The following is a 22,516-nucleotide window of genomic DNA, read 5'->3' on the forward strand; positions in this document are numbered from 1 at the left end:
ATGGGATTATCACTAGACTATCGATCCTCTAGAGGGTGCGCACTATAATAGACATACTTGGTCTTCATTCCTTACCTGGACAGTTTGCAAGACTTTTGCTTTCATGCATTGCAATTCCATATTTGTCCATTCCTGCTGTTGCAGCGTTAATTAATAGTGCTGCTCGATAGCCTCACAAATAGTGCCCCCTCTATATCCTCACTAAGTAATAGAGCCCACGCCCTAACCTCACTAAGTAACAGGGCCCCCTTTATGGCCCCACTAAGTAATTGTGCATCCATTAAGTTAAAGTGATCTCCCTATGTGCTCTAATTAGTAATAAGACACATAGGTGCTACAATTAACGTAAGGCTCCCTCTGGGTTTCAATTAGCATATGGCCCCCTCTGGGCTTCAATTAGCATATGGCCCCCTCTGGGCTTCAATTAGCATATGGCCCCTCTGGGCTTCAATTAGCATATGGCCCCCTCTGGGCTTCAATTAGCATATGGCCCCCTCTGGGCTTCAATTAGCATATGGCCCCCTCTGGGCTTCAATTAGCATATGGCCCCCTCTGGGCTTCAATTAGCATATGGCCCCTCTGGGCTTCAATTAGTATATGACCCCCTCTGGGCTTCAATTAGTATATGGCCCCCTCTGGGCTTCAATTCACATAGAGCCCCCTGTGTGCTACAATTGTAGTAGGGCTCTCTCTATGCTGCAGGTAGTATAAGGCCCCTCTGTGCCCCAATTAGTAAAAAGACCCCTCTGTGCCCCAATTAGTAAAAAGACCCCTCTGTGCTACAGTCATTATAGAGGTCTCTCTGTGCTCCATTTAGTAAAAAGATGTCTCTATGCTGCAATTAGTATAGGGCCCTCTCTGTGCTACAAGTAGTTTAGCGCCCCTTCGGTAAAAAAGTTAGTGTAGGGCTTCCTCAGTACTACAGGTAGTATAGGACCTCCTATAAGCTCCAATTACTATAGGGCCATACCTGTCTTGCAACTAGTATAGGGCTCTCTCTGTGCTAATTAGTTTAGATCTGCCTCTGTGCTACAATTAACATAGGGTCCAATCTGTGCTCAAATTAGTACAGGGCCCCTCTGTGCTTCAACTTCTATGTTGCTACTAATATAGGGCTCATTCTGTGCTAACTAGTATAGGGCTCTCTGTGCTCCAATCAGTATTGAGCCCCCTTTTATGCTGCAACTATTATAGGGCGCCCTCTGTGCTCCAAGTAGTAATAAGACACCTTTATGCTGCAATTATTAAAGGGCCCATTTTTTGCACCAATCAATATAGGGCCCCCTTTCTGTGCTTCAATCAGTAAAAGGATCCTTCTGTGCTGAAACAAATATAGGGCCACCTCGGTGCAACAATTAGGATAGGGGCTGCTCTGTACTCCAATTAGTATAGGGCCCCCTTTGTGCTCCAGTGAATAATAAAACCCCTCTGTGCTGCAATTATTATAGAGTCCCCTCTGTGGTACAATTAGTATAGGGCCGCATATATGCTTCACTTAGTATGGGGACCCTCTATGCTACAACTCGTATAAGGCAACCCCCTGTGGTAGAATTAGTGTAGGGATTTCTCAGTCTTACTATTAGTATAGTACCCTCTCTTTGCTCCATTTAGTATAGGGCCATTTTGTGGACCTATAGGGTCACCTCTGTGCTACAATTAGTATAGGGCCCCACCAATGCTGCACTTAGTATACCGACCTTGTCTGCTACAACTATTATAGGATCCCATCTGTGCTCCAACTAGTATAGGGCCCACTTTGTGCTCCATTTAGTATACAGGCCCCTCAATGCCCTTATTAGTAATAAGACCCCTCTATGCAATAATTAGTATAGGGCTCCCTCTGTGCTGCAGTTAATATGGGGACCCTCTATTCTACAACTAGTATATGGCCCCCAGTGTGTTCCAATTATTATAGGGCCACTTCTGTGCTAAAATTAGTGTGGGGCTCCATCAGTGCCATAATTAGTAATAACACCCCTCAGTGCTGCAATTAGTATAGGGCCCTCTCTGTGCTACTGCAGCACCTCAGAGGAGTACCCCGAGCACCTAACATACGTGGGGAGCTGGGAGGGTTAAAGGGGTTGTCCCGCGCCGAAACGGGTTTGTTTTTTTTTCAAACCCCCCCCCGTTCGGCACGAGACAACCCCGATGCAGGGACGTACAGAAAGCTTACCGGAGCGCTTACCTTAATCCCCGCGCTCCGGTGACTTCTATACTTACCTGTGAAGATGGCCGCCGGAATCCTCTTCCTCCGTGGACTGCAGCTCTTCTGTGCGGTCCATTGCCGATTCCAGCCTCCTGATTGGCTGGAATCGGCACGTGACGGGGCGGAGCTACACGGAGCCGGCATCCTGCACGAAAGGCTCCATAGAAGAAAGCAGAAGACCCGGACTGCGCAAGCGCGGCTAATTTGGCCATCGGAGGGCGAAAATTAGTCGGCACCATGGAGACGAGGACGCCAGCAACGGAGCAGGTAAGTGAAAAACTTTTTATAACTTCTGTATGGCTCATAATTAATGCACAATGTACATTACAAAGTGCATTAATATGGCCATGCAGAAGTGTATAGACCCACTTGCTGCCGCGGGACAACCCCTTTAAGTGTTGGCTTGTTATGGCGGCACTTACCAGACTCCTTTCCCAGAGGGATGACACGCAGTCAAGGCCAGAGTATGTCTGCAGACCACCAAAGACACCACTAGGATAGGGAATGCCAATAAACAGGATGATGGGGGTAGTAGTTGTCACGAGTGACGCCACCATTCCTACACACCGGTATTCTACACGGCAGAGAATAATTACAGACATCGATTTCTAGTACGTCAGCTCCCTAGGAACGGTTAGGGCCCGATATGAACTTTACTTGAAAAAACTTATAGCAAACATTTATTACACGGCAACTTAAATAGAATCTTCACAGTGCAGGTAAGAAGAGAAATCAGAGGTCAGGGAGGATACACAGGATGACAACAGCCCTGCAGTCCACGTTATTTGCCAGGTACTGCTCCTGGACAGGGAGCACTCTAGAGGAGGAAGTGGGTAGGGGTACTTCACAGACACTCTGGCAACAATTAATTTGACTTTTAGTATTGGCACTCCACACTTGGAGACGTGTGGCTGTGATTTGGTAGCATACTATGCAGTGATCCTAGCTTTGGACGACCGCTTAGGGAACTTGTGGACTGGAATTTGTACCTCTGCACTGGGTTTGTCTTACAGAATTGCTGAGCTCACTCCACTCACATCCACAATACAGTCACTACGGGATATCTCTCCTCCTCTTCCATCTTCACCACAAAGAAGCTGAAGGTGGTTCCATGTGGCTCTGTTTTAGGTGACACTCTTGCTACTTCAGAAGATGGAACTCTTTCCTGCTCTCACGCACTCCTATTTATACCTTCAGTCATACCACATGACATGACGGTCTGATACATTTACAGGCAGGCAATGATTTTATGGAAGTTAACCTCTCAAGTGCTGGAGCTGAGCAACACACACACACTGGAAAAAACAAGACAGGCTTGCACAGTGCATCTATATAGGACAAACATGTATGACATTTATAGAAGGGACGAGGATGATGTACTGGGACACTACACTACAATTAATATAGGGCCCCTAAGTTAAAATTAGTATAAATCTGTGCTCCAATCAGTTAAGGCCCCTTTTTATACTACAATTAACATAGTGTCCCCTCTATGCTGCAAATAGTATAAGGTCCCCTCTGTGTTACAATTAGTATATGGCCCCATCTGTGGTACTGTAGTGGCACAGAACTAGTGGGGCCCCTCCATAATGTTATGTGTCTGTCTCATGCAATTGTCTTGTCAGTGTCTTACTTATAGTGTGCATTTGGAAAGTGTATTGCATCTCTGCAGCACTGAATGAGTTAATGTCTGGTTTATGTCTGAGAAATGTATTATGTTGTTGGTCATGTGATTATGTGATATATAAGTGTTTGCAAGGATGCTCTGCTAGGCAGTCCATGATAGCTAGTCTATGCAAGAGAGTCTGAGAGTAGTCAAAAAGAGGCAGTCTAAGACTGCGAGTGCAAGTAGTTCATGTCACATCCGTGCAGCACACGAGCACTAAGCTCAGCACGGATGCAGGGTGATGATAACCACGACTGTAGAAAATCAACTATTGCACTGAAGCACAGTTTGCACCACAACCGAAGTATGTAACCCAGGAGTAGGCCCGTGCGACACTAGAATACAACATGCTGCACAGAGACAGGAAACATACATATGGTAGCAGATTGCCGCACACCACGCTATGCGGGATGGTATAACCACTCCAGGGAGAGGGAAGGAAGCCTGGCCCTAACCTCGCAGAAAGTGTGATGAGTCCCTGCCTAAAGCAGAGCCTAAAGGCGGCCCCACGCTGGAACCTCGGCCCTGCTCTCCCTAAAAGGGGAACACTCACCACCAGGTGGAACTGACAAATTGCACAAACTCACCACACAAAACTCACTCCACAGCAGATGAAAAAGCTGAATATAAAAAGCGAGGAATTAGTTTGTGCATTGGCCAATGAACTTAAGCTGCAAGGCCACGGCAAGGCTCCTCGTGTCTTGCAGTCCCTACTCTAGCAAGACACTACACACACATGGACATGACACTGTTGACACACACACTGTACACAGAACATGACCAGACTTAAAGAAAATGACTGGCACCATGCACAGACCTAACATATGTCGCTGTTCACACCAACATACCACATAGAACAGGACTGCTCCCACCACATGCCTGGCCACATGCACAGACATACAACACAAGTCACTGTCCACATCAGACTACAACAGGTAGTGCATACAACCCAGACTCCACCCAGAGCTCAGATGCACACAGATGAAACTCCACAGCAAGTCTAAAGTGTCCTCATACCAGGGGGATAGACAGCCACCGTGCTGACATAGGGAACTGAGTCAGACATCACCATCTGACACACAAACGAGACATAAGACGTCTGGACGCCACACCTGACAGGGGAAGGGAAGAGGAGGTCTGCAAATGATACAGACAAGGACTACTGGTATCCAAACCGTCTTTGGGAAGCAGAGAGACACTAACTGACAGGTATGCAAGCACAGCTCTGAGTGGGCACAAGACATGGATATCCAAGTAGTACAAAGACCAGCATCAACTACTGAGAGATGCTGGTTTTTATATGCTGCAGACTAAAGGGGATTGGCTGCTGGAGAATACCACACGCAGCCAGCTAAATTAACCCCTACCTGTGAAGGTGTGCTCCTGGAACCCAGTAGTACAACAGATCCCAGCAGCACAACCTGACAGTTCTGCTCTCAAGTCCGTGAGTGACCCCCACAGACATTTATTGGTCTTTGTGTGGAGAATGGAGAAAGCTGGGCAATTCCCTTCTGCTTGGCCTGGGCCTACTCTACCCAGGATGTGCCGGTGCTACCACTAAGTACTGAGAGAGAGAAAGAAGGACCATTGCTTGAGAGAGAAAAGGCATGAGAAGCGTGAGTGTTCACTGGTAGAGTGTTTGAGAGAGATAGAGAGTCGCCGGGAGTGGGATCACACAGATAACTAGGACTGTGGATTGTCCAGATTACCCTGAGAGTTCTCCCTGTCACACCACCTCATATGCGTGTAATTCTGCCAAAGTTACAGTAAACGGACATTACTGACCGTTCCCGGTTTGTCCAGACAGATTCACCTCAGAGGATGGAACGGTGGCATTACGAGTGAGAAAGAACTTTAAGGTAACTCCTGGTTACTTTTCCCTGTGACCTCCACCAGCAGTAACTAGGACAGGTCCCGAGCTACCCCCATGGGAGGAGATGGCAGAGCCATCGTGACATAGTTATTCTCATTTACCCCGCTATCTCCTCAGTTGTGGGCCTACTCCTCGGACGCTGCAGTACAATTAATATAGGGCCTCTCTGTACTCCAATTAGTACTTGACCCCTTCTGTACAATAAGGTGTATCGTGGACTTGTAGAGTTTTGTCACGGGTAATGCCACCGTTACTTGCTTCGCGGGATATTCAACGGGAAATAAGAAAGTCCGCACATGGGTTAACTTGATAACACTCAGTTGCTGGGAATGGTCAACAACCGGAACTTTACTTGTAATAAATATTTTGACATGGGCTTACAAATTGTAGACAAATTCACACACCAGTGCAGGAAACAATTGAAGAGGTCAGGGAGGAAGCACAGAATGAAACTGGGCCTACAGTCGAGTTATCTGTATGACTCCGCTCCTGGACACAAACACTCCGGAGGAGGACAAGAACACTCCACTGACACTCACTTCTATAGGACTCTAGACACTGCATGGCGGACTTCTTCTTCTCCCTGTTCTGTACTTCCACTCTCTCCTAGGGTAGGGGTCCTGGGAATAGACCTCCAGGATACCTCTCTTCCGCTTCCATTCTTCACCACATGAGGGTTGAAGGTACCCCCATGTAGCCGGCACTCACTCCTTCTCTCCCTGACAGGATCTCTCCTTCTCAGGTTCTCAGAAGGTGTCCACTTTTTCTCTTTCCACCCACATATATCAATCATACTCACGTGACATCACAAATTGTTACATTTCCAGACATAACCCAGACATTCACAGACATTAACCTCTTACATGCTACAGCTGTGCAATACACATAACTAGTGACAAGACAATTTGCACAGAGCATCCACAGTAAAGACATGACATTTAAGACAATTATAGCCAATTATGGAGGAGCCCGATATAGGTATTTCAGGCCACTACAAGGGGAGTTGGTAAGGGATGAATTCTGCCCGGTGATGGAGGGACCGATGCCAGCGGTGGATTGGCTAGGAAAAATGGCGGGAATGCTTACCCAGTTGCCAGGCAGGTGCAGGTGGCCTGGCAGCGGCTGTAGGATCAGAGCAGTGGAGCGGGCATGGACTGAGCAGAGGAGATATCTGGGAGCAGTGGAGCTGGAGGGGCCATCTTCGGCTGAAGGAAGCAGCATCCCTCCCTTAGGTTGTCGCAGTATCGTTAATGGGGGATTGTCGCCTGCATTAGGCGGGTGGCCAGGTGTACTTAGGGAAAGTTGGTGCGGGAAAATTGTGTCTGTAAGACCGATTCTCATTAAAGTTATGTTGATTATCGGTTAATTTTATCCCGCGCCCTTATTCATCCAACTCTGGTGTCTGTCTGTTATTATTGGGTAAAGTTTAGATGTAAGCATAGGATTCCATGCAAAGAATGACTTCCTCCAACTTTAGTGGCAAAAGTTTGGGGAAGGCGTATTTCTGTAAATGTTTCCCACATTGATAACGGATCGGGTATTACAGAAGTGAATGTTCCTGGATTGTATCCTGTACTTATGATGCAGACCTTTCCCCATTGGTGACCCGAGTCCCCAGAGGCCGAAGTATCCAGAGATCCGACATCCTGTCTGACAATATTACACACAGTTGGAGGATGGGAGCTCTTGTGTCAAGGGATGAATGGAGACCTTCTTCTACTCCGCTTTCAATAAGGGTTTGTTCATATGGGCGTATTTGCACCGCGTATTACGCTCACAATGTGTGTGCGTGTAATACACAGTAAATACTACTAAAACCGCACAGGCTGGATACTAGTTTGCCTTTCTCATGTATCCAAGGCCCTAACGCTGGCCATACACATAAGGGCTCCCGCAGAGGAGTGTTCGTGCAAATACACTCCCCTCATCGCAATGTATTTGCGCAGTGCACAGGGCTTGTTTGTGCATCTGCCTGCATACCTTCCTGTAAATATTTGCGCAGATACACCATGTTCCATGGGCGGGGGAAAGCCGCCCACCCTGATTTAAATAGTTATAAGGTCTAATGAGGTCCCGATGTGTTCTATACCCAGAAGGTTTGGGCAGTGTATTGTGCATCCCGTTGCATATTGGGCACGCATTCACGCACCTCCCACAAACTTCTATGGGGACCTTTGCTGTGCAGAAAGATAGAGGAGGTCTTCTTTTTTTGGCAAAATGTGCACAGAAAAATTGTTAATGAGAAGAAACCCATTGGCATCAATACTTAGCGCAAATACATTTGCCTGAAAGACCACTTATGCAGAGGCAAAATCAGCGTTTTTTTCACATAGAATCATCAAATGGTAGAGGGGGAAGGAACCTCCAGGGTCCTCGGGTCCAACCCCCCGCTCAGTGCAGGATTCACTAAATCATCTCAGACACATGTCTGTCCAGTCTCTGTTTGAAGATTTCCATTGAAGGAGAACTCCCCACCTCCCGTGGTGACCTGTTCCACTCATTGATCACCCTCACTGTCTAATATCTCATTTGTGTCTCCTCTCTTTCAGTTTCCTCCCATTGCTTCTAGTCTTTCCTTGTGCAAATGAGAATAGATTCATAAGGAATTGGGTAGCAGGGGGAATTCACTTGCAGCAGTTGCAATCAAGATCATTCAACCCCAATTGTACGTAAGGTTTATTTCCCAAAATTACAAATTCCAGCTGTTAAAAAACATACAAGAACAATTTAAATAGCTCCACACAACTAAAGAAGCAGTTTCTTCAAATTCCACACAAAAGCTACTTCTATTGAGCACAGATTTGCAATTCAGGTGTTGTCACAAGATAGTAATGGCGCTGAATGCTCTTGGAGATGCAGTTGGAAGCAGTTTGCTAGTTCAAAGTTAAAACTAAGTAGTTATCTAGTGTGAGATGAGGGTATTTTCAGATGCAGTGGGAGCCGTCAGTTTTGGGGATATATTTTGTCAACCATTAATGCAGGTGTTCCTGGACAGGTTGGGGGAAAGAGAGGACTTTTCCCGTGGTAGTGGCTCTGGAGGGATGGGGCAATAGCATGGCTGATCGGAGGATTCGTTTTTGGTCAGATGATGAGTCGGTGGGACAGGTGATCAATCGTCAATCATTATCGTTGCCCCCGGTTGTAAGACTAGGGTAACTGACACTCTTTCTCGTTTTCAGATGCAGACTTTCAGGGAATGTCACCCGCCGGTGGTTGCTGAAGGGGAACGCTTCCCTCCTTCCTTAGGGATGATAGCAGAGGAGAGCTGGTACAACTGGTTTGGCTGTTGGTAGCAGAGAGTACTTGGAGGAGTTACAGTTGGTTGTATTTTGGTGGTGGTTTACCGGTGGGGATCATCCCAGTGAGGGAACAGGCGAGATCTGTGACACTGGACCTGATGGCTGGTTTGCGAAAAGGGAGTTTTCGGTCGTTAAAGTAAAAAATACTTTTGATAAATTTTGGTAGTAAAGCAATTGTGGGTCCTTGTAATTGTATCACATTTGTATGGGAAGATGGACATGGCAAAGGAGCTTGCTTTTAGTCAGATCATCAAATGTTGGAGAAAGAACGGGACGTTTGACAACCGCCAACCAGTCTCCTTTTCTTTATTGTGTCGGAGCGTGGGAGTTTTTGAGCGAAGTGTGTTTTGGATGCTTGGGACCCTTTTTGTTTTAGGGGAGTTTCGTGCTGGCATTTTTTCGCGGCACTCAGGATAAGCGAGTTGGTACAATGTAGCAAGGTGAAGCCTGGAGGTTTGAAATGCAGGGATATGGAAGTGCGGGATAGAGAGGTGAAAGTGTGCATTAAAAAAGGCCAAAACACATATTTATGGGAGAGGCGAATGGTTATCGTTCAAAGCTTTGGTTTCCGAGTGTGCCCGGTGGGTTTAGTTGGGAGCTGTGTTGTGCAGCGGTCAGTCAGCAAGTTTTTTTCCAAACCAGAGGAGCGCTTTCCAGCGGTTTCAATTTGGCTTGAGTAGGTTGGGTTTAGAACCACACGGAGTCGACAAGAGCACAGCGGCAATGCGTCCGATTGTAAGTAATTGCGGACTAAAGAATGTGATGGTGCACTGGCATGGGATATGGGGGCTCCAATGGTCCAGGTTGCTTCTGGAAGTGTCAAAAGTCATCAGGTGGATCAGAGCGGCATCAGCCAATGAAAGCCGGCTCTGCATTAACCAATCACACCCATTCAATGATGTCATTGAATGGCCATGATTGGTTAACCCAACGCAGGCTTTCATTGGCTGCGCTGAGTTAGCCAATCAGAGCATTAGCTTTCCGGAGGCGGGGCATTCAAGCCTCGCTTCCAGAAAGCAATGCTCTGTCGGCGTGGAGGAGGGAGAAGGGAGCGACAGCCTGCAGCAGCGCCCCGGGAGGTAAAAATTGTTTTTTTTTTCTGCAGCGTATTCCCGGCGTATAAGACGACCCCCGACTTTGGAGAAGAATTTCCTGGGTTAAAAAGTCATCTTATACGCCGGAAAATATGGTACTTAAAGATCTAAAGCGGGCCATGAGTCTCTTCTGCTCCATCTGCTGACCCAAGAGGACAAGTGACTTCACTCATGGAGCTTAGATTGGCACCTCCTGTTCCAGAGCCAGGTCCACTTATTGCTTGTCAGGCCGAAACCTACCTTGGGAATCAGGGAAGTCCCAGACCTGCCACCAAACGCCTCTCACTGTTCTCAGCCACAGCATGAAATGCTTTCTGTTAATGAATAGAAACAATGTCTACATCAGGAGTCTGAAAACAAGTGCTGCAGCCGTGGTGCAGAGTTGCTGCTGAATATGTTGTCGCCATGTAACAGAATTTGGGGGAACTTGGGAAATTTAGATCCATACTTGTGTTTTTTTTTTCTGTTGACTCATTAACATGCAAGCTGATTTGCTTATCTCTACTCTTGACAATGACACTGAACAATTTTTATAATACTGGCTGTAGTTAACATTTTGACCACTAGAGGTCAACAAGTCATTGCATGAATATTGGAACCTACTGCATTCACAACCACTAATCCTTTCCCACACTAATCATGGGAGTTATAATTAATACCTGCAGTCTGTGTTTAGGAAGATTTTGGCTCACGGTTCCCATATTAGCAATCTGGGTGTGTTGCATACAGTGAAAAAAAAGTATGCCATGCTAAAGTGTGAGAAGAACAGAAACTGCTCTAATGAATGGATGCAAGAAATGTATTCAAGTAAAATATAACTTCTGGCTTATAGTATATGGGGTATGGCAAATAGTCATTATAAAGACACAGTTATAGGCTGATGTATGCATTTTATATAGGGCTTGTGTCATGACGATAAACCCTTTCTCCACTGACTTTATGAATTTATGAATCTGGGCAGCATGTTTTAAATGCCCTGCTGTAAGCTCCAGGGTATTCCTCCTGCCCTGCTGCTGGGCAATTGCCCAGTAGCGGAGGCAGTAGGGAACTCCCTCCCCCTCTCTCCCCAAGGGAATTCCCTATAGTGGGGGGAGAGAGACCAGGGTGGAGTTACAGGGCTTTCCCCAAGAGCGTGGGAGGAGGGTGGGGCTAGAGGGATCTGCCCCCTTTATGGTTTGCTATATAGAATCTCTGTGAGAATCCCTATAGCCACGCCCATTCTTTTAGGCCTCACCCACTTCCTTTGTGCTATGGGGATATCCCTCGGGATTTCCCCATAGCATGGAGATATAGGGGACCCATGGGGGTTTTCCGCATAGCAAGGGAGAGAGAGGAGCAATGGGGGATTAACCCCGATCCCCAATCCATCTCTCCCTGCTATGGGGAAATCCCCCATAGCTCTGCTCTCTTTCCCAGCTATGGGTAAATCCTGAAGGCCTACGGGGCTTCTTCTCTCTCTCCTCCTTGAGCAGTTGCACTTCTCCAAGCGCACCAGCTCCAGGAAATGGGCGATTTTCAGGCGCATGAAGCTTGGGTCTTCTGCGCTTAGAAAAATTGCCCGTTCACACAATTTGCGGTCATGTGAGCGGCGCTTTTTTTGTGCGCCTATGGGTGCGCAAAAGAAAATGCTTGTCTAACCTCGGCCTAAGAGAAATAGAAAGACAAGACTCCAGTGGGCAAAATAGCGGAAAAATTGTATCACTGAGCAGCAGAAAAACATCTCCTGGTCAGATGGATCCAGATTTCTGTTGCCCCGTGCTGATGGGAGGTCAGAATTTGGCGCAAGCAGCATGAATCGATGACCCCTTCCTGTCAGCTAGTCAGTACCTCCAAGTATTTTGCAGCAACTACAAGAAGCTTACTGTCCGCAGGGGCCGATATTCCTGCAGAATCTAGGCTACGATTAATTGCTGCGGTTCTGAAGGCCAAAGGAAGTCCAGCACACTACTAGATGGGAGTCTCTAATAAAATGTCCCTATTAGGGCAAATGCGCATCATATCAGAAGGGTCTCCTTATACATCTACTTGAATACCCGCCATGAAATACTACATTCGTCCTGCAGGGGAAATGTGTGACTTAGATGCAGCTTCTCCAGCTGATATCCAGGGGTTTTCCAAAGCTAGACCTGTGACAATCAGGAGATCTTCCAATTCGCTTCTTTTAAAAAGGGGGAATTGCAAAATTAGGAATATCTTATCCCAAAACACTGGAATTATTTTTCTCTTTTTCTTCTTTTTGGTATCCTGTCTGATTGCTCACGCTGTCTGCATATCATTAGGCGATAGGACATCCCTGATAATACCATGAATATTCTTTATGACAAGCAGTGTGTGATCACAGGCAAAACCCCACATAGATGTGATGGGACTAGTTTATTTGTAGCATTTTATGTAATTTTCAAGCTTTACCTCTTATGGGTATTTAGGAATATACTGTTTAAATGGACCTCAAGCAACAGAATACTATATGGGTCTCATTTATTAAGACTGCTTAAAAGTAAGACTGTCCTTGTTGCCCATAGCAACCAATCAGCTTTCTTTTCTTATACTGCCGGGCTTTGATGGATTGCCATGGTCAACAGAATTTTTCTTTTAGACCGTTTTAATAAATGAGGTGCTCTGTGTGTTACAATTTGGGGGTGTAGGTTTGGTTACTTAAAGAGGATCAGTCAGCAAAAGATACATGTTTCAATTAAGATATCTATAAGATGGCATTGATCAGCTGTGAGATGGGGGTGGGATGATGGGATCACAAGAGGAAGTGATCACTGTATGCAAAATAAAGGGGTTGTCCAGTTGTAAACTATTGAGAACCTATCATTGGGCTAGACCACCAATAGTAGATCAGTGGAGGTCCACCACCCGGGATCTCCACTGATCAGCTGTTTTTTGGGCCCATGCACTAATTCACTGAGCCAATTTTTGCAGGAAACACACTGCTCTGTTCTCACTGCAGTGGCCAGACTTGTATTACAGGCTAGGGTCCTATTTATTTTAATGGGAACTTTGCCTGCAATTCCAAGCATGGCCACTGTAGTGGCAATGGAGCCGTCTCCTTCCGGCTGAAATCAACTCGGAGCACATGCAGAGTAGCCTGTCAAAAAGCTGATCATTGGGGGTCCCAGGCAACAAACCCATTTTTATATTACTGTTTGCCCATCCTGCACGTAGGTCATCAATGGTTTATAATTAGACTACCCTTTAATTTGTTACTCTCAACTGTAAGGACTGTGGATGCAGAACCACTGTGTCAACTTACCGGGTAGGTGAAGATCCGATCCAACACAGCTGACAGCAAACCCCAGCGTGGGAGGTAAGATACCAAATGAACAGACCCGTATATGGATGGAAACTAGGGAAGGTATCTTGCCCTGAACTGATAACCAGGAGAAAGAGACCCCCTGTCTATAAGCGGAGCACTCGTCCTGATAAGGACGACCCAACGGTCTTCCTCTAGGCGCTGGCTTACTCTGGCACCTATAGGACAAACATAGAACAACAGTGGGGAGTACAGAAACAAAGGAAGAACAAGTTGACAAGAATAAAGAGAGAAGCGGACGACGGGAATAACAGACCACAGAGTACACGAACGAAGACAGCAAGGTAACTGCCGAAGCAGCGGCTGAACATGAAGAGATAGGAACAAACTCTCAACAACACTGCAGCAAGGTCTGAAAGCCCCAGGGCAGCTATATAGGGTGGTGATTGGAAAAGGAGCATCAGCTGAATAGGAGTCCTGAAGCTATTAACCCTAGGAGTGCTGGAAAAAAGTGAATATAAACTCAGGGAACAGATAAAATGGGACGACACCCATGTTTGCCAGACATAGAAGCAGAAGATTGTGTCTGAACAGTGCACCTAACATCAACTGATTTGCCGGGAAGTCAACTAATCTTTTACAGCATATTTTTATATCATGGAGACTGATCTCATTCAGCCAATCAGCGTAAAGCGGTGTACTGTTAGAAGGGGTTTTCTAGGAGTGAAGAGAAAAATATATATTTTGTCGGGATTGTAAATAAATAGAAAAACAAGCCATACTTACTTCATTAAAGGGGTGTTCCCATCTCCACCAACCATAGCCGAAATGGGGACGCAGCTGATTACAAGGTGGCAACGTTAAGAGAAACAGACGAGTTTGGCTGAGCTAAACAGTGTCCACAACTCAAAGTCAATGGGAGTTATGCAAAAAGCGTTACACTGTTTTAGCTCAGCTATTTTCGTGTTGAAGTTGGCCAGGGGTATTGGGGGTCCTCAAAATAGGTGTAGGTTCTAGAGGTGGGACACTTATCACACTTTTATGGCATATTCTGTGTATATCCCATAAAACTGTGATGGGAATTCCCCTTTAAGTGTCTCCGCCAGCCACCACCACTCGGATCCCAGAAGAAGCTGTTGTGGTCATGTTCCCGTCAGTGTGCACATCACCACTCAGCCAATCACTGCCTTCAGTTATGATAATGTCAGCATATGAAGCCTGTGATTGATGAGTGGTCACTTGTGCAACGAGCGGCACATGACCTCAGCATCTTCTTCTAGGGTCGGAGTGATCGAGACCAGACCTCCTGGACTGGATCAGGATCCACTGAAGGAAAACAGTGTGACTTATCTTTCTAATTTTTTTTACATTCCCAGACCATTATATATTTTCTCAGTTCTGGATATCCCCTTCGACCTTCTCACCAAACAAGACTTCTAAGGTCTGTTTCGGGGGTGCTATTATAAGTAGTAGGCCTGTCTTCTTCTGTTCTCTATACGATTTATCTCAGTTGATGTAACACGCATGTAACAAGGACATATGAGATACATATAGACATCTGTATGTAAATCAAGAATTCTACCCATGCATCACTTGGAAACCAATGATACTAAGATATTAGATGTCTATTGCTTTGTTAACCCCAAGACCCCATAAGGGTGTAATATATGACCAATGACCAATCAGTGGGATGGAGGAACATAACTGAAAGATAGAATAGATGCTATATGGTCATTCTGGCTTGCTGGCGGCAGCTCCTGGCAGCTTGCATGTTGTGTTGGTACTAATGTGTTTATTGATGCTGTATAAATAAACCACCAAGTACTGCATATTAAAGGAATACAAACAACATTGTACATTTCTATCCAGTATCTTATTAAGATAATAACACACCATAGAAGTATCATACATTATTTACAACAAAGTAATGGGAACTTTTCAGCCATTTTTTTAACCAGGATTTCGATAGATTAACCCCTTCCAATCCACTGTCTAACGTCTGAAGACATTATGATTTAAGGCTGTACAGCTGCGATGTTGGAAGACGTCCGTCGGGGTTCTCTTACTGTATATTGCCAGTCTCTCTGCTGTCGGAGCCTATCCAACGTGTCACCTCATGCAGTACTGGCTTTAGCCAGCAGATAGCGCCATTGTATAACAGCAGAAAAAGAGTAAGCCCCCTAGGAAAACCAGAATACAAATTGGATTGGAAAGGGTTAAGATTTTCTGCACAGGCTTGTTGAGGCCCTTTGGGTTTCATTCCTGATGTGTGAGGGCATGTACAAGAGTTCCAGTGTAATGACATTAAAATGTTAATATTGCATATTGAATTGTTTCCTTAACTGTGATGATAAAGCATATTGTTGCAGTGCGAAGCAGCATCAGGCAAAGAACAGCCTGCAATGACATGCAGGAGTGTTTAAAGAGAGTGCACAAAGATATATATAGGACTAGAGATGAGCGAGCATACTCGCTAAGGACAATTGCTCGATCGAGCATTGTCCTTAGCGAGTACCTGCCCGCTCGGAAGAAAAGGTTCGGCTGCCGGCGTGGATGACAGGTGAGTTGCGGCAGTGAGCAGGGGTAGCGGGGGGGGGGGGGGGGAGAGAGGGAGAGAGAGAGATCTCCCCTCCGTTCCTCCCCGCTTTCCCCCGCCGCTCCCCGCCCGACGCCGGCAGCCGAATCTTTTCTTCCGAGTGGGCAGGTACTCGCTAAGGACAATGCTTGATCGAGTAATTGTCCTTAGCGAGTATGCTCGCTCATCTCTATATAGGACCCATTTCTCCCATTAAACTAGTTTGTGCTTGCAGCCAATGGAAGAAATGAGCAATGGATGCATTTTAGGAGCAAATGTGGCAGGTGCCAGCAGTATGTGAACAGAGCTGCCTGGTACTCTTCCAAAAGACAGTGCCTGTAGAGATACAGTATGACCAAAAGTTTGAAGAATTGCCTGAGTCAAGAAACCATGGCCCAAGTCAGCCCAGTATTGCTTCCACCCAAAAAATGTATATACTGTATCGTTGGAACTTATGAACTGCCAATAGAAAAAACACTTGTTTTTTCCTCAAACGTGTGGCCCCAACTCACATTCCAGTTAGCAACCCTAACGTGAACTGCCATGAAGTTACCAAGACCCATACTGCAGCTATCCCTGACCAAACAGCCTCCTGTGAGGTCTGACAGAAGGGTTCCACAAATATAAACTAATCACTGTTGTCCTGCTGTTGGAACACCCTGTGATTAGCTGTAATCTATGGAGGAACATGGTACCAGCTGTTTAATTTAACTGCAATGTCACCACAGGAGAAATGAAGCATTGCATGGTGTCCATTGGAATCGATAGGCTGTACATGTAATGCATGATATCATTGGTTCCTCCATGGAGAGAGAGACACTCTTTCCATCCACTAATAGGAAGCCACCTTCTATATTTACTTTAAATTCCTTAATAGTTTCAAAAATGGGTTCCCCAAACCAGACCAAAACTTTAAGGAATCGGGGCAGGCTTCCAACTTGACTTCACTTATCACTTATTTATCATCTTAACTGAGCAGAAGCCACCACAAATGAGATGATACTGCTATTGAAAATATATATTTCATATTTTAGCAAGTAAATGGTGGAAAAGGCGTTGGTCAGTGATCTCCACCATTGTTCTATGAGAATATATGTACGTAACAAGTCATTGTCTTTAATATCTTATATAAGGTTGAGAAGTGAGCAGCATGCAGCCAGCAATTGTCTTGAGGTCAGATGTCCTAATCAACTCAAGTACACCACTCCTGAGTTTTTACAACCTGACTTGGGAACTTTATGGTGTTGTTATGGCTGCCGATAAAGTACAGGTCTATGAGATAGGCTTTACCAGGTTTCAAATCTGTTATATGCTCTTCTAATGTGGTTTGACTTCCAGAATGTCGGCAAGCCACTTTTTCGGCCCTTGACCTGGCATTAGTGTTTAGGCAACTGTTCTGGTGTTTGTGTATCAGCTTCAGATCCAAATGATGCTCTAGGTGTCTAACGTAGATACAGTACTTTATTCCAGGACCACTTCCTATCCAGGTCACTGTAGCTGAGGAGCATGATCTCTTTGATACGGACATGTTGATGTCAGCAGGTAAGTTGGAAAATGGCAAATGACTATGTGCAGTAGTCGTGAAGAGCTTGACTAAGCCTAGACCTCCTTTACTTGATTTTAAGCTGATGATAAAGTCATCATTTGGATTTCCAAGTAATTTGAAATTTTGGGCTCCTTGAAGGCTCTTTGAAACATCAATTTGACCATTTACCATGATTTGTATATGAACTTTGTGGAGGCAGGAATGGACAAAAAGCCACTTTAGGCCTTGTTTCGATGGACTAATGCTCATTATTTTAACACCTTTACGTTTCAGAAAAATGTTCACCATTTCGTCATCAGGAAGTTTTGGGATATGGGATCTTGGTTTGGCTTTGGTCTCGGCGAAAGTACCAGTGTAAGCCACACTACTACCCTCCTTAGGATTCACAGCAAACACATCAAAGTAGTAAAGGCTTTTAGGCTTTAGACCATGTATAGTAGCATTTAAAGAAGTTCCCACACACATTCTTTGACCACCAGCCATGGTTTTAGAAGACAAAAAGTTATCCTCCCCCACCATACTTGGAATCTGCTCACTCTTAGAGGCCTTTACTTTGCTTTTTGACTTTTCTGTAATTATATTTAGTGATTTCTTTGATTTGACGTCTAAATAGTCTTGAAAATATTCAAGTTCATTCTTTGCATCTAGCTCAGTGGCACACAGAGTCTTGTAGTTGTGTTTCCTATTGATGAACACGCAGTACTCAACCTCCGTCCCAGCAGGTCCCAAGCTCGGTTGCCAAGACAAATCAACTTTGTTTTCTTCCACCAAAAGGACGTCTACCCAAGGATCCTCAGGGAGTGTAGGCCATGGGACAGAGTCATCTCCTTGGTTCCACACAAAGACCTGGAAGCTGGTATCAGACTCAAGTGACATGAAGTCAAGAAAGTAATAGCCATCTGCCATCACTATAAAGGAGAAGGATTCTTCTCCATTTCCTTTGAAAGAAAATATTTTCTGTGGGCCCAAGTGATGATACCTCCTCCGAGGAATAGGGTTTTTAGCATAATCTAGAAAGAGAGGAATAGTATTTACAAAAAGGCAGTATGGAATTACAACCCCAGTTCCAAAAAAGATGGGATGCTGTGTAAGATGTAAATTAATGTAAAGAAAAAAAGAATGCAATGATTTGGAAATTTCATATAACCACATTTCAGTCACAATAGAACATAGAACACATATCAGAAGGGGAGAGGGAGACAACTAGAGATGAGCGTAGGTACTTGTTTAGGACAATTACTCGATCGAGCATCGCTTTTTTCGAGTAACTGCCTTCTCGGGCGAAAAGATTCGGGGGGTGCCAGGGGGCGGGGGTCGGTGGAGTGGAGTGGGGGGTAGCAGTGGGGAACAGGGGGGAGCTCTGAGCCCATGAGATGTGATTTGCATTACAGAATCATGCCTGTTTTTAATGCAATGCTGCCTGAGGGTCCATAGGTCTTCAGCATCCAATATTGACCGTTGGCCTTGTCCCTTGTGCACATGAATTTCTCCAGATTCTCTGAATCTTCTGATGATTTTATGTACTGTAGATGGTGGGATATTCAAAGTCTTCGCAATTTTATGTTCAGAAACATTTTTCCTAAATAGTTCCACAATTTTTAGACACAGTTTTTCACAGATTGATCCTTTTACTATATTTGCTTATGGGAGACTCTCTGACCTGCTCTTTCTGTACACAGTCATGTGACTTAATAGAGACTTGACTCTCCAGCTGTTTTTCATTAGTACTGCTTACTTTTCCAGCCTTTTGTTATCCCTGCCCCACCTTTTGTGAGATGTGTTGCTGCCATCAATTTCTTAACAAGTTTTTTTTTAATGAAATGGGAAAATGTCTCACTTTCAACCTAAATGTGTTCCAATGTGGATAAAATATGGTTATATAAGATTTCCAAATCATTGCATTCTTTTTTCCTTAACATTTATTTACATATTACACAGTGGCCCAACTTTTTTGGAATTGAGGATGCAGTTTTTTTTTACAGATGTCATTTATTTCCATTACATTATCTTTCACACTATAAGACTCATCTTTTAGATGAAGAAAAATTAATATGGCGTATTTTTAGTTTCCCCTAGTGGTCTAGAGTATTGAAGGAGTTAATGTCAGATTCCCCAATAGTCTAGGATAAAGGAGCATTTCTGTTAGCTTTATTGTTGATCTAGCATAATGAAAGAATTAAGCCTCAAGTCCACGGGGAAAATCAGGCCCGCCGCGGATTCTTCATGGAGAATCCGTAGCGGGTCCCTCCTGCCCCGCGGACATGAGGCCTAAAAATCAGAATAAACTCACCTGCTCCGGACGATGCGGATCTTCCTTCCTTCGCGGACGGATTTTCTTTCTTCGGCCCGGCGGATGTGCTCGGCACGTTGGCTGCATGACGCGCGCATGCGTTGGGCACATCCGCCAGGCCGAAGAAAGAAGATCCGGCTGCGAAGAAGGGAAGAACCGCATCGTCCGGAGCAGGTGAGTTTAATTCTGGTACAAGTCTCCCGCGGATCCGGACGGCTGCAATAGGCTTCAATAGAAGCCTGCGGGAGACCCGCACGAAAATGGAGCATGTCCGTTTTTTTCCCGCACGTGGATCCGCGCCTGACGGGAAAAATGACATCCGCAGGTATTTAACTACCTGCGGGTGTCCAATGCATCCCTATGGGGCGCGGATCCGCGTGCGGGAGAAATGCTGCGGATTTTTAGCCGGTGGACATGAGGCCATAATGCCAGCTTCCCTGGTTGCCTGAGACAGTGGAGAAGTTACTGCCTTCTTCCTTGGTGGTTCAAGGCAGAATAGGGGTTAATTTCCCCATTCCTGTTGGTCAAAAGCAGTGGAGAATTAAAGAGCTTTTTTCACAAAAAAAATCCCCTATTCACAGAATAGGAATAAATGCCTGGTTGCTAATGTTCAGACCGCTGGGACCGCCAATGATCACAAGAACTCTACCCCCAAATTCCCGTGTGAATGGAGCTGTGGTGCGTCATGTTCCACCAACACTCTATTGACTTCTATGGGACAGGTAGAGATTTGTGAGCTTGTCAAACTCTGTCCCACAGAAGTGAAAGAAGCAGTAGTCATGCATGGGCATTGCAAGTCTACTCACAGGGGCATTCAGGGGTGCAATTCTCATGGTCCTAGTAGTTAGACCACTGTCCTGGTAGATTAGGGTAGTGGAAGGGCTAATGCTTGCTTTGCTGGTGATCTAATGTAATGGAGGAGCTAAAGCCCATTTCCTTGATGATTTAGATAGTGCTAGATCATCGTTGGTACCTGTGGTTTATTTTATGTTCCCAGAGATATTATCCAGAAACAGCACCACTCATGACATTGGCAATGTCTGGTACTGCAGCTAAACTCCTTTCAAATGAATGAGGAGCACTACTAGATTTAGCCAAATCCTTTTTTATCGTCATAGACAACGCCTTTAATTCATTCACTCAGTCCCATGTAGAATTAGATGTATATTGTGCTTGCAATATGGTTTCCTCATGGTCAGGGGCATAACTATAGAGGGTGCAGGGGATGCGGTTGCACCCGGTCCCAGGAGCCTTAGGGGGCCCATAAGGCCTCTCTTCTCCATATAGGGAGCCCAGTACTATGAATAAAGCATTATAGTTGGGGCCCTGTTACAGGTTCTGCATTGGGGCCCAGAAGCTTCAAGTTATGTCTCTGTGCAGCATGGTTTAGGTATGGGTACGGGTACAGATAGAGGCGGGGCCCCAGCTCACGTTTTGCATCAGGGCCCCTGAGCCTTTAGTTACGCCCCTACTCATGGTTTACTACAAATACATTGTTAAGATAGAGAGCATCATGCCTGATGCCAACATACAACCCCCTGTCACATGCTGGTATGTGCCAGTATGCTCCAAACTCAATATCCATAGTTTTCTCCTCCTACCCTGAGTGGAGAGGACAGACAGCGTCCACAGGATGGGCGATTCACATGGAGTCACTCTAACGGTCACGGCACTCTGATTCTTGTTCACAGTAAAGTAATACCTGCAAAGAAAAGCAAAGGTCAACATACAAAGGATAGGAAGCGCTATACAGAACCCAACACAGGGCCACAATGAACTTCAGGGTCTGTTCACATATGAAGGATAGGAAGCGCTATACAGAACCCAACACAGGGCCACAATGAACTTCAGGGTCTGTTCACATATGAAGGATAGGAAGCGCTATACAGAACCCAACACAGGGCCACAATGAACTTCAGGGTCTGTTCACATATGAAGGTTAGGAAGCACTATACAGAACCCAACACAGAGCCTCAATGAACTTCAGGGTCTGTTCACATATGAAGGATAGGAAGCACTATACAGAACCCAACACAGGGCCACAATGAACTTCAGGGTCTGTTCACATATGAAGGTTAGGAAGCGCTATACAGAACCCAACACAGGGCCACAATGAACTTCAGGGTCTGTTCACATATGAAGGATAGGAAGCACTATACAGAACCCAACACAGGGCCACAATAAACTTCAGGGTCTGTTCACATATGAAGGATAGGAAGCGCTATACAGAACCCAACACAGGGCCACAATGAACTTCAGGGTCTGTTCACATACGAAGGATAGGAAGCGCTATACAGAACCCAACACAGGGCCACAATGACCTTCAGGGTCTGTTCACATACGAAGGATAGGAAGCACTATACAGAACACAACACAGGGCCACAATGACCTTCAGGGTCTGTTCACATATGAAGGATAGGAAGCACTATACAGAACACAACACAGGGCCACAATGAACTTCAGGGTCTGTTCACATACGAAGGATAGGAAGCACTATACACAACCCAACACAGGGCCACAATGAACTTCGGGGTCTGTTCACATACGAAGGATAGGAAGCACTATACAGAACCCAACACAGAGCCACAATGAACTTCAGGGTCTGTTCACATATGAAGGTTAGGAAGCGCTATACAGAACCCAACACAGGGCCACAATGAACTTCAGGGTCTGTTCACATATGAAGGATAGGAAGCACTATACAGAAC

At 45.5% G+C, this 22,516-nt stretch overlaps 1 protein-coding gene across 1 annotated transcript in view; it reads right to left on the minus strand.

Moving 5' to 3' along the window:
• Window positions 1–15,248: 15,248 nt before the first annotated feature.
• Window positions 15,249–22,516, minus strand: part of LOC136611127 (protein NDNF-like) — a 36,673-nt gene continuing 29,405 nt past the window's right edge. The window contains exons 3-4 of the mRNA XM_066590410.1: window positions 21,410–21,510; window positions 15,249–18,528 (exon numbers count right to left, since the gene is read on the minus strand). Coding sequence (XP_066446507.1) covers window positions 17,165–18,528; window positions 21,410–21,510 — 1,465 coding nt within the window. The 3' untranslated portion in view covers window positions 15,249–17,164. The remainder of the gene's footprint in view (window positions 18,529–21,409; window positions 21,511–22,516) is intronic.

This window comes from Eleutherodactylus coqui, chromosome 2, assembly GCF_035609145.1.
Source record: "Eleutherodactylus coqui strain aEleCoq1 chromosome 2, aEleCoq1.hap1, whole genome shotgun sequence".
In the NCBI taxonomy this organism is placed as follows: Eukaryota; Metazoa; Chordata; class Amphibia; order Anura; family Eleutherodactylidae; genus Eleutherodactylus; species Eleutherodactylus coqui.